We start from the raw sequence: 11,732 nt of genomic DNA on the forward strand, positions 1-11,732 counted from the left end.
CCAGACTCAGCCCAACCAATCCAAGCCTGTATCTCCTGCCTCCCATTTCAGTCAGTACTGGTACTAGTGCTTTACTTTCAGATTTTCCATGTTTTGCAGATGAGAAACAAGATGTAATTAGGCCCCTGCATCTTCCCCAACCCCATTTACCCGTAGAGTCCTATAGCAAAGACTACACATCAGGCTTTAAAATCAGGCCTGAATAGCTTCCAAGCTCAGTTAAACCCAGCGAGAAAGCAGAGTAAAGGAGTCTCCTCCTTTTCTATCTGAACCTATTTTCTAACCTCAAACAAGACCCAGTTTTCCCACAAAGTTCATATCCTGTAAATAACCTCCAACTTGCTGGGAGCATTAGTCATTTGTGTGACCTTTTCATCTGTGCACCAAAAAAAAAGGGCAGCAGACTAACACCTCCCATTTCCACGCTGCTGATACTTCAATAAAAACACAAGTCCCGCCGGGCAGTGGTGACGCACGCCTTTAATCCCAGCACTTGGGAGGCAAAGACAGGTGGATTTCTGAGTTCGAGAGTTCAAGGCTAGCCTGGTCTACAGAGAGACAAGGACAGCCAGGGCTACACAGAGAAACCCTGTCTCAAGAGAAAAAAAAGTCCCACCAACATCTAGCACACACATGCCACTCAAATTTCTTCTCCCTTATCCTTTCCTCAGCTTCACCTCCAAACCAAGTAACAATTACTTTTTCACAATGGATCTAGGTCCCAAGTCAACAGTATTTAGCTGCCTAGTCAAGACAGAATTTGATACCAAACTCAACTCAAAGAGCTTCAGTGCCTAGTCTACCTTGTACCTTCTAGCCTGAGCAAAGGCACAGGTGCTCCACAGTAATGCTGCTCAAGCTGAAATGCAGAACACAGCCAAACAGGCAAGTTTATACATTTATGTGTAAGGGCAGAACATTTCTTTAGAGGTCAGAGATCTGCCTGCCTCTGCGCGCCTTACTAGTGCTTGGATTAAAGGCATTTGACACTAAACCCAGCACTGAATTTAAGTTCTACTTTCGTTGTGAATGTAGGTATACCATCTGGCAAATGGAGGTCAGAGGACCTGGAAAGAACCTTGGCTAGAATTGGTTCTGCTTCTATAAGCTAGGGCTACACAGTGAGACTGTGTCTCCAAGTTTTTGTTCTTTTTTCCCTTGGGACAGGGGTGGGTATGGGGAACACCAGGGTTTCTCTGGCTATCCTGGAACTCAAAGAGGCTGGTCTGGAAATCAGCTTGTCTCCTGGAAGTACCCCCACCACACCTACACAACTTTTTCCTAGTGTTCCAACTTAGGTGGTTTAAGAGTAATGGCATGTTTCCAAGTGGATGCACAAACCTTGCAAATGCCAAAAGCATGAGGGCTAAGGATGTAGAACCTGTGGCTGAGTGTTAAGGTCCTGGAGACAGGGAAACATAATAGATGGCAGCATACACAACACACATTTAACTAGGACTCAGGAAGCTGGTTTGAGATGTAGGGTACATATAGAAACCATCAAGAAAAAACCCAGCCTGTTAAGAAAACATCACAGGTATAGCTGCCTTGCACCTTTGCTCTGGCACTTGTTTCAGCCATACTGGAGAGCCAATGTCAAGTATTGGCGCTTGTAAGCCTTGTGAACATGTAGGGTATTACAGACCATTCAGATGAGCAGCCAGGCCAAAACCACCCTTCTGCAAGGGCCCCACAGCCATGTTTGCCTGCAGTTGCTTATACTGGAAGCCTGAAGACATCTGAATAGCAGCCTCAGCTAGCCAGCCTGTTTGTCATAGCAAGAAAGATGGACCCATACCCCTGGAAGGAATAAAACACCAAGTCCACAGGACACTAAAGTACAAAGTGTAGCTTTTAAAAGGAAGATTTATTTGACAAGGTTCACTTAGCGCAATACACCTAAAAAGAAATCACAATACAATGAAAGACTTAAATCAAGGCCTCAGAATTTCATACAAACACCAAGACCAAAAATCCTAAAAAAGTAATGGGTATTGCGTCTCAAAATTTCTCCATTAACTTAAAAAAAGAAAAAGAGCTTTTAAACTCACGTGCCTTACAGGTTATCAAATGAATTTAGAATTAACAAACATGCCAAATGTTTCACTTTTAATTGTAGACGCAGCTCCTATAGTTTTACAAAAAAGCATGTCTTTTCAACATGCATCAACAGTGTTCAATGTATGTATGTATAAGAGCAACATTTAACATAATTCAACTGCTTTAACCTAAATACACTTACTGCTTACGTACATCCTACAGTAACTAGAGAAAAGCTAGGAATTAAGTTTAACAGTTACAGTTCACTCAACTTTGCCCTATCATCCTAGGTGACTGCTATGTTCAACAATGAACCTTCTTTGAGTGATGCCAATGTTCACTTAAGAGAGCAGGCATAAAACCACAAGGCTGGATTGCAAAAACTGTTAAACTAAAGGATTTTTAAAAAAATGTCTTTTTGACCAAGAGCCAGTGATCAAAATCAATTACATTCCCCATCCACCACTCATACTAGACATGCTAGACATCCCTCCCACTCCATTCACACCCAGAGATGCTCGGCTTCCACTACTGTAGTAGCTGCTGTTCACTGCTCCTTGGCTACCTGTAAAGAGATCCATTTGACAAGTTAGGAATGGTGCTAAATAATCAGTAAAATAAAATAGCATTCCAAGAAAAAATTTAAAAGGTATACGAGTGCAAATGGCTGCTGTCCAAGTGGTGAGACGCTGTCTGGGAAAGGGAATCCCGACTCCAAACAAATCTCAATTAAACCCTTTTCTCTGCAGTACCAACTTGTCAGACTCTTGTGCTACCATTAAGTGGATTCTTCAGGATCAACGTAGAAATTTAAGTTTAAAGGAAAACTAGTGTTTTTCAAAAATTGCAAAATTACTTTGTTTCTGAAGGAACACAAAGCATTTTTAAAAATTGTACCATAAACATGTACTATGTGTCCACTGAATGATGTGTATGAATAGGGAGCACAGGGGAAGTCTTTTACTTTGCCTATTCATGGTGAGCATTAAGTTAAAAGGACAAAAGCTGGACTATAGGCAACTCACTGTGCCCAAAATGGCAGCCTCTATGGAGTTAAGTCAGAGTCACTGACTACTATAGAAAGTGTTATCACAACATTATCAGTATTTGCTATTGGGAATTTATATTTTTTTAGAAAATATTTACCTACGCAATGTTTGATTGAAAATCACTGGAGTTTTCCTGTAAAACTTGGTCTGCAAAAGGATTTTGTAGGGTAAGACTATAATACCAAAATCACCATTCTTTAGACCAATTGAAAAACAAAAACAAAAAACAAAAACCCACCATTCCTAGGTTAACCAACTAGTAAAATACTGTCCTGAACCCAACCACCATTATAAATATTTAAAAATCACCCTATCAAAAATTTAATGCTACAACAGAAAAGCAAATTAATGTTTTAATAAACACAGATGTTTTCTGGTTTGATAGTGTTCCAAAATTGCAATGATTAGAACATCTCCTCCTCCCCATGACTATTTCTGCAAATTAAGCTATTAAGAATTATAATAAAAACAAAACATTTATTTAATACCCCACTCTTTTTTTAAAGGAGCCTGTATATCACCCCCAACTAAAGAAACCTACTCTAAGAATGTGAGAAAAAAACACTCACCATATCCACTCATGCTGCTCTGGCCACCATAGCCACCTCCATAACCACCACTCAGCTGCTGGCTGGCTGGGCCACCGTAACTGGACTGGTTTGCTGTTAAGTTAAGAGAACATTAGAGCTTTGTTCCTTATCCAATGTGGTACCTGATGGTACCGGGCTTGTAATTCTATGTCTACAATTTTCCAATCTTGTTCTTATATTACTGTCTCCTTCTCCCTATTATCTATGACAAGATTCGAATTGTCTATAACCACATTAACCTTTATATTAATCATGAGCTAGTCAAATGTTTCATAAACCAAATACACACGATTCCCTAAATAGAGGCATTTTGTGACCATCTTATGAAACTTTAGTTTAAAAGTTCCTCCTAGCTCAAAATATATATATTAGATATGTCATTATACAGGCTATCAGTTAATACCTAATTATGCCCAACTAATTAAATTTTTAACCCTATATTTTTACTAAGTATTTTAAACTTAAACTTTACAGATAATGTATTCAAGTCCCCTCCCCCAAACACAAGTACTTCTATCTACTTTGAGTAATCTACCTAAGCAGCTCTATTGTTACTTGCATGATTTTAGTAACTAATGCATCAATTACAAAATTTGTTCAAATTAAGAATCTATCTCTACCTACATTTGTTTCCTAACTTAAGATTACCGTAAATTATGTAATTATGCTAACAAACTCTTATGCTAAACTAATTAAATATATATATATATTATTAAAACTTAGCTTATTATCTACTTATACAGATATGTTTCGGTTTTTAAAAAAACTAACGATATTTACACAAGCCCATGCCTCCCATCATTTGGCTACCATAAGCACCACCGCTTGCTCCTGCTGTAGAATTCAAGAAGAGTTCTACATATCTGTGTTCTGAAATGAGAGAAAAGGCATACAAGGTTAGCTTTAAAAAAAAGACACTAAAGTGATATTTACACAAACCCATGCCTCCTAGCATTTGGCTACCGTAAGCACCACCGCTTGCTCCTGCTGTAGAATTCAAGAAGAGTTCTACATATCTGTGTTCTGAAATGAGAAAAAAAAAAAGTTTGAAAATGTTTGTTGGTAAAAGAAAACAAGTTAAGCAATTTAAAAGTAATTTGTGAATCACAAATCTTTTGGCAAAAAGAAGATTCCCATGTTAGTTAAGAACTAGCTTTTTAAACACTCATCTTTGAACTATCATATCAACTAAGGGCAAACTTTATTATATCTTTATCACAAATCCCAAATAGGTTTTTTTTAAAAAAAAAAAAAGCTTGCTTAGAGATCAAATCTCTCCTATATATTATCCCCTTACTAACCTATTCTACTCTAAATGCTTGTCAGTCAACTGCCTGAGGTTACAAATGCTTTAATCACACTTACGCATATTTGCTTTATCTTTTGACATAGCTGCAACAGCATCTTCATGGGTTGCAAACTCAACATCTGCTTCACCAGTTACTCTGCCATCAGGTCCAATCTCAATATGTACTCTCACAGGGTTGAGTGGTGAAAAAAACTAAAATACAAGATATTTCAAATTAGTTAACTTTTAAAAATCTAAATGATGATCACCCCATATTTTCACTGCTATGCTGTATTATCCCAAGTAAATTTATTTGAACACTTACATTATAAATGTCATTCTCAGTAGCTCTGTATGGTAGTCCCCGCATGTGTACACAGTGTCCTGTTGTACTCTGGAAAGTAGAGCCACCATCCCCATATCTGTGGTCAGACATTCCTGAAAAACAATAATTGAGGTCTAGATGGACAAGTGTGTAAGTATCCTTCAATTGAGAAATTCAATTCTTACCTTACCTCTTCCAAATCTATCCGAACCAAATCCATAGCCATCATTATAGCCATTATAATCATCATAGCCTCCATAGCCTGAAAGATACAAAGTACAATTAGTCACACACACACAAAAAAACTACACAAAAGAAACTAGTTCAGCATAATAACAGCACATACATACCTCCACCATAAGCACCACGCCTCATCCTCTCAAAACCAGCTCCTCTGCCAATGCTGTTATACCCTCTGCCAGCCCCAGGTCTGTCATAGGGACCTGGCCGCTGCATGGCCATAAGTTTTCGTGGTGGATCATAATGGGTTCTAACTTCAGCTCGACTGCTCTTAAATATTTCAATATACCTAAAGCATTGTCCAAAAGGAAGGGGAATGGGGAGGGGAGAGAAAACATTAGTTCATGTCATACAATTACTTAGTTATACAAGAAAAACAATTTAGTCATAGCCATGAAACTGACTAATATTTAAAGCCAGATTTCTTACATTTGTATAGGCAATGACCAGAAATTCACTCAAAAGACTATTTAAACTTTATAGAAAAAAAGAAAACAAACTCCTCTGAGGCAGAGCCCAACCTTAGAGGCAGAGAGGAGTATTGTTAAGAAAATGGTTTAGGAGGGAATAATTCCACTCAACTTTCATATTTCAATTCCTTTGGCAGTATGTGTAGCAAGTGGGCTAAAAAGCCAGCCTCCACCAACAGTCTAGCCCACACTACACACTTCTTTTCGCCAGTACCCAGCCTATGCTTTTAGTAGGAATCAGCATAGGTAAAAAAGCGCATGCTTCAATGAAAAATAGTCACAAGCAAAGAGAATAAAACCCTTTGTGACAATTTCTTGAAAGCTATGCTTATTAATACATATGCAGAATATTTATACAGCAAGAAAAAGTTTGTTGCATTTCAACTTTAAAAACAAGATCAGAAAGTATCACATTTTCTTATGGTAATATTAATTTCCTATGTGGGTGTTATTACAGCTAAAGACAGGTTTGTAGTAATTTTTTAAAGCCATAGTCTCTCAACTCTATTGATTGGGGTTAATAAACTAACAGTCCTACAAAATTGTAAATAAAGATAGCCCAAATAAACTAGGAATAATTTTAAAGCCTAAAATTTAATTTGAATGAAACACACTAACTAGGGAAAATTTAGAAGTTATAGCAGATTATCAATTAGCTGGGAATAGGAAATGGGTAATTTCCTCCTTCTAAGCAGAGAGAATATGGATTTAATTGTTTACCATAAGAAAAGTGACATATCCAACCAACCATCCATCCCCACCTGTGCCCTATTCTTTCCTTGTGTTTCTTTAGAGCCTTTTCAGCTATTTCCTGTGAAGCAAACTGCACGAAGGCCTCCCCCGTACTCCTCCCCTGGAAGTCCACCGGCAATGTTATCCCATTTGGCACGATTTCCAACCCTTCAACCCAAGGACAAATAACCCCAGTAGGGGGGCAATATTAACATCACAAGCCCAGAAATGATTCTTCTTATAGCTTTAAATAAACCAGAATTTTAACTTTAGGTGAATGGTATGCTTTCAACAAGTACTCTTAAAATATGCATTGCAATAATAAGAAGTTCCACTATTACAAAGTATATCTCAATTCTTAACACACCCAAGGCAAAGTATATAAAGAAAAAAAATGTTATACTCCAAAGGGTGCATTAAGAATTCAACAATTAAAAACATTTTAATCTATGCAACTTAATAGAATTATACAAAAACTTTAAATTTTTAAGCATTAAAATAACAGTTTAAGTAAAATAAGATACCTTTTAACCTCATTATATATTTCAATTCTTTTAAATTATTGGAACTTCAATTTTAAAATTACACATTTAAACAGTATGTAAAAATTGAAAACATTTAAGAATCATAATTGACAAAACATACAAACTAAACTTTCAACAATAACTATCTACAAAGCAATCATGCACTCTTATGTTCTAACAGTAGTATGATTCACTTCTGGAAATTCCGTCTATGAAAAATCCTTCCCGTGGATACATTCCCAAGCTTACAAAAAGGCCTTAAAGCACTTTCCTAGAAGATATGAAATTATGTTCATATTTAACGTTGACAGATAGCATTCAATTCTCACCAATTTAGATAAAAACAAAACAGACTTGATTTCAAACTACAAAATATTACAAATTGATACATATATAAAGTTCTATAGTCAAAGTTCTAATACATACTATGGTAAAAACTATAAAGATTTTGGCTAATTCTGTTTATGTCATCAAGAGTATTAATAGTACTTAAAATATATAAGATTTAACATTCTACTAAGCATGCAATCCTGTCAGCTCTTCAACATAAAAACATTCAAATACTTTAGGCCCAGAACAACTTCAAAAACTTCTGTACTGTGTTCATAGAGACTACAAGCATTCAACCTACACTTGCTACAAATGACTTTTTCGACTTCTAATGGGCTAGCTAAGCCAAGTTCCTTTCATAACAATTTTTCATACAGAGAATTACACTAGCTAAAATATTTCTGGTCCCATGACGGAAAATAAGTTATCTTACAACAAATACCATAAACTGTAACAGTCTAAACTCACTAATCTAATGTTAAAAGAGCTTACCTTTAACTTGAAGTACTTTGCTAAACAGCAATATGAGGAAGTAGTTAAGATGGCTGAGTAGAATCCTCAAAGGTCTACTCTGAACTACAATACTAAATATAGGCAAAGTTAACACTTTGGAAATACTTCTAATTTCCACCTTTAAGATGGGCTTAAGTTATTTGAAGGTCTCCAGGAAGAAAATGTGAATTCAACAACATATATTCAACAGCCTACTTTAAGTACCTAGACTACTCAACTTTAAAGTCTACTAATACTAAATCATGTCGCCAGAAGCTGCCATACCTCACTGCTCAGCAACAAACAGGACTACATACCTGAGAAGAACTGAACAATTTCTTCCTTGCTACATCCAAAAGGGAGTCCTCTAAGCCGTACAAAGCCATCATTGGCCGTGTCAGGACTATTTGGACCAGTATGCTTCAACACCCAATCCATTTCAACGTTGTTTGACTTGAATACTGAAAGAGGTGCTTAGAATTAGTCAATTAATTAGAGAACAAAGTTCAGATTTCCTGGGTTTTTAGATAACTAGGAAGAGCTGCCATAAACTCCCTTAGATGACCATTTCCATGCGGTCAAATACCTAAAAAATTCAGAAGGGGTAAGACCTCTATGTGTTTAAGCGTTTACTGTTACTAGGGCAATGTAAATCAAACCTTCAACATATCTGTGTCCCATAGTTTCTCTGTCTTTTTTCAAGGCCAATTTGACTTCATCTTCTGATTCAAGTTCAACAAAAGCCTCGCCACTTGGTCTGCCTTCTCTGGTGTAGATGAAACGAATACCTTGAGCCCCATTTTGAATTTTGCAGTCTGAAAAGAAAACAACGCTTAATACAGAATTTAAAACCATCTCTGGGTAATACAGATAAAATGTATATTCATGACATCACAAAAGACACCACACCTAAACGCCTAAAGACTAAACTGACCAAGCATGACACCATCAAATTACCTCATATACAGGAGACATTCCTAATCCATCAAAGTAATTCAATACATAGTCTCAAATGAAGCTACCACCTTGCCTCTAAATATCCACTAACCATCTTTGTACAATGTCTCAGAATATTCTCATCTGGATCTAGTGACTTCACAGCATTTTCTGGTTTGGGTACCATGTCAGCTTTCCTCTATCAGCAGCCACATAACAATGTCATTCAAATCCAAACTCCAGCTCAATACTCACCTGAAAGGGGATCAATGTTAACAACTAAAGGCTCCAAGTTGCACAGCTCAACTCAAACCCCGACGACAACTGCCCCCTGCAATTGTTTCCAGTATACTTGGGTCTCGTTTTACAGGTCGTTTTCTGTTACCACAGCTAAATTCAGATAGTAAGGTCAACACTACAAGTACCTTTTTACAAAACCTTACAATTTGAGAAATACACCTTTCTTCTCTTAAAACAGTGGGAACAAGATTCTGATAGGAATTATTCAGAAAGCCTACATACTATAAAAATAAATGGGATTCTACAGTGATAAACTTCCTGGGTTTCAGGGTTCTCAGTTATAAAGGGAGCCAGATTTATTTATGAATTAACTAGATCTAGAGGATGAATTCAAGGACCAAATCCTAATTAGGAAAAATGAACTTTCCAAAGCAGAATGCCCCTTCTTTTCAAGTGAATATATGTAAAACAAGTGCAGTGGCAGGGGTGCTTCAAGAGCGAATTACTATCACTTGTCCAACTACTGCTCGTTAATTTTTTTTTCAAGACTAAGAAAGAAATCACATCTTTTCCTACTTAAGTTTTTCTTAGAGACAACTCCAGAATGCACAGATTGGTGCATAGAGACAGAAACAGTTATAGGAAAAAAAAATATTCAGCAGGGCCACCAGTATCCCCAATGGGAGAAGAGGGGCGGGGGAGATTTCGCAATTACTATTGCGTAACAGTGGCCAGCAGAGCGCGAGCCGCCTGGGGAACCGCTGCTGCCCGCGACTCGCTAGAGGGCGCCAGTGAGGTCCGCCCCGCCCCGGCCCAGCCTTGGCCCAGTCGCGGGCCCCACTGACAACTCCCGCCTCAACTCACCAGAAAAAAACCGCTGCACTTCATCCGCGGAGCAGGACCAGGGCAAGCCCCGGACCTTCACCACGAAGCCTTCTCCGCCTTCTGCTCCCAGCATCATCGTCTCTTCGCTGGTCCTGGCGTCGAAACAGGCTGCAGGGCTGCCGGGTGGGGGCGGGGGCGGGGTGTTAGGAACACGTCTGAGAAATAGTCATTTAAATGGCCCTCCCACTTCAAGGCGCCCTGAGGGATCCGGGCGCCGCGATGGGAGCCCCGCCTGTGAAGATGCCTTGGCCCCCAGAGACTTAAGCATGCAACCCGGCCTCGGCTTGCGACCCGATCCCCAAAGCCGTCCTATGAGCCCAGTGCTGAGGCTCCAAGCAAAGAAGCCCCTGGCCTACAGCCATGGTGGAGACGAGGAAATGGCGGCCGCCGCTTCCGCTCCGCCTCCTCAGACATCTCACACAATAGAAGCGGCGCGGCCTGCAGGCCTAGGCGGCGCTGCCACGCCGGCGAGACACTCGCGGCTCCCAGGGTCAGCCTGCGCTTGCCAAGGCCCCTCAGGTTATAACCTAAGTTCAGCGACAAGCAGTCGTCACCAAAATAGGCGTCCGTAGAGAGCGCTGGCAGCAAACGAAGACAGACCACCACTCACCTCAACACAAAGCCTCGGCGTGGCTGAGGAGAAATGATAAGCGGGCGCCTGCGCAGCCTAAATAAAGCCCTTCGAGCAAGGTCTGCGCACGCGCACCCTGCTGCCGACCCCGCCCCACTTGCGTCACATAGAGATTGAACGCATGCGTATTAAGAAAAACCGAGCTCTCTCGGTTTTTTTTCTTCTGCGCCTGCGCCTTTTTGCTATTATTGCGCTTGGCGTCTCAGCGGTTTATCGTTTTACTTAATGCGCATGCGTCTGCCTTCAAACCGTTCTCTAGACCTACCCGCCAGAGTGGGGGAGGGGAATGGCGATAATCAGCTCCCAGCAGGGACTGGGTGGTAATCCAGAGTTCGTTCAGGTTTGCAGGGGCGGTTGTTCTACCCTTAATCCGCAGCTTTTCATCCGCGCTCCTGTCAGTTTTGAAAGACAGCACGAGGAAAAGGAAGCCATGCCTTTTCTTCCCAGGACGCTGGAGGGCCGGGTTGTGCCAAGCCTCCTCTGGGTACCGCCCCTGCACCCAAAGCCCCGATCACCGTGGGGCGCCTGGGACCAGTCCCCTTACCTGCCCGCTTTAGAGGATCAGTCTCCGACCCACATGGGCTGCCAGTGCCCGAGCTAGTCCTGTACCCCACTTAGCCTAACGAACTCGCACTCTGCGAACCCCTCGCCTTCCCAAGGCCGCGGGCCCTCGCACGAGAAGCGCTCTGTGCTGCGCCTCGCGAATGAAGGCTGACACTGCCAGGTGCGCGGAGGACGCAGCCCCAGAGCGCTGCGCCCGACCGACTCGCTCTCCCTGATGGAGACACCCCCGGATCATTCCGTGTGAACTTACAGAGGTAAATGGGTGACGTTAAGAGAATTCCAGCAACACAGCAGAATACGGATGATGTCCCGAATCTCTCCGGGTTTGACTGACCTACCCTACCCAGACCTGGTAGAAATTAACAAGAGTGTAATTGTTTGGGCGGTGCCACGGTG

At 40.5% G+C, this 11,732-nt stretch overlaps 1 protein-coding gene across 7 annotated transcripts; it reads right to left on the reverse strand.

Moving 5' to 3' along the window:
• Positions 1 to 1,848: 1,848 nt before the first annotated feature.
• On the reverse strand, positions 1,849 to 11,491 carry Hnrnph1 (heterogeneous nuclear ribonucleoprotein H1). 7 transcript variants are annotated; one of them, XM_028775880.1, is made up of 15 exons: positions 11,317 to 11,491; positions 11,038 to 11,164; positions 10,121 to 10,257; positions 8,740 to 8,895; positions 8,398 to 8,541; positions 6,764 to 6,902; positions 5,643 to 5,821; positions 5,483 to 5,554; positions 5,293 to 5,426; positions 5,045 to 5,180; positions 4,643 to 4,702; positions 4,460 to 4,549; positions 3,659 to 3,751; positions 3,187 to 3,236; positions 1,849 to 2,605 (listed from the first exon to the last, which is right to left on the reverse strand). In XM_028775880.1, exons 3-14 carry the CDS (start codon positions 10,215 to 10,217, stop codon positions 3,187 to 3,189), a joined length of 1,350 nt encoding a protein of 449 aa, XP_028631713.1. In that variant the 5' UTR covers positions 10,218 to 10,257; positions 11,038 to 11,164; positions 11,317 to 11,491; the 3' UTR covers positions 1,849 to 2,605. The 7 variants fall into 7 exon arrangements, with proteins under 7 accessions (XP_028631713.1, XP_028631712.1, XP_028631710.1 ...); XM_028775879.1 differs by lacking the exons at positions 11,038 to 11,164; positions 11,317 to 11,491 and adding an exon at positions 10,752 to 10,870; XM_028775877.1 differs by lacking the exons at positions 3,187 to 3,236; positions 11,038 to 11,164; positions 11,317 to 11,491 and adding an exon at positions 10,752 to 10,870.
• Between the last annotated feature and the right edge of the window lie 241 nt (positions 11,492 to 11,732).

The sequence above is a fragment of the Grammomys surdaster genome, unplaced genomic scaffold, assembly GCF_004785775.1.
Source record: "Grammomys surdaster isolate TR1022 unplaced genomic scaffold, NIH_TR_1.0 262, whole genome shotgun sequence".
In the NCBI taxonomy this organism is placed as follows: Eukaryota; Metazoa; Chordata; class Mammalia; order Rodentia; family Muridae; genus Grammomys; species Grammomys surdaster.

Bases quoted from the DNA above. Each gene is read 5' to 3' on its own strand.
- Hnrnph1 (XM_028775877.1), bottom strand. From the start codon at position 10,217: ATGATGCTGGGAGCAGAAGGCGGAGAAGGCTTCGTGGTGAAGGTCCGG. The intron at 5,822-6,763 runs GTGGGGATGGAT...ACAATGCTTTAG, and splicing joins AAGGAAAGAATAGGGCACAG to GTATATTGAAATATTTAAGA. The intron at 4,703-5,044 runs GTAAGTGTGATT...TTCTCATTTCAG, and splicing joins AAAAGATAAAGCAAATATGC to AACACAGATATGTAGAACTC.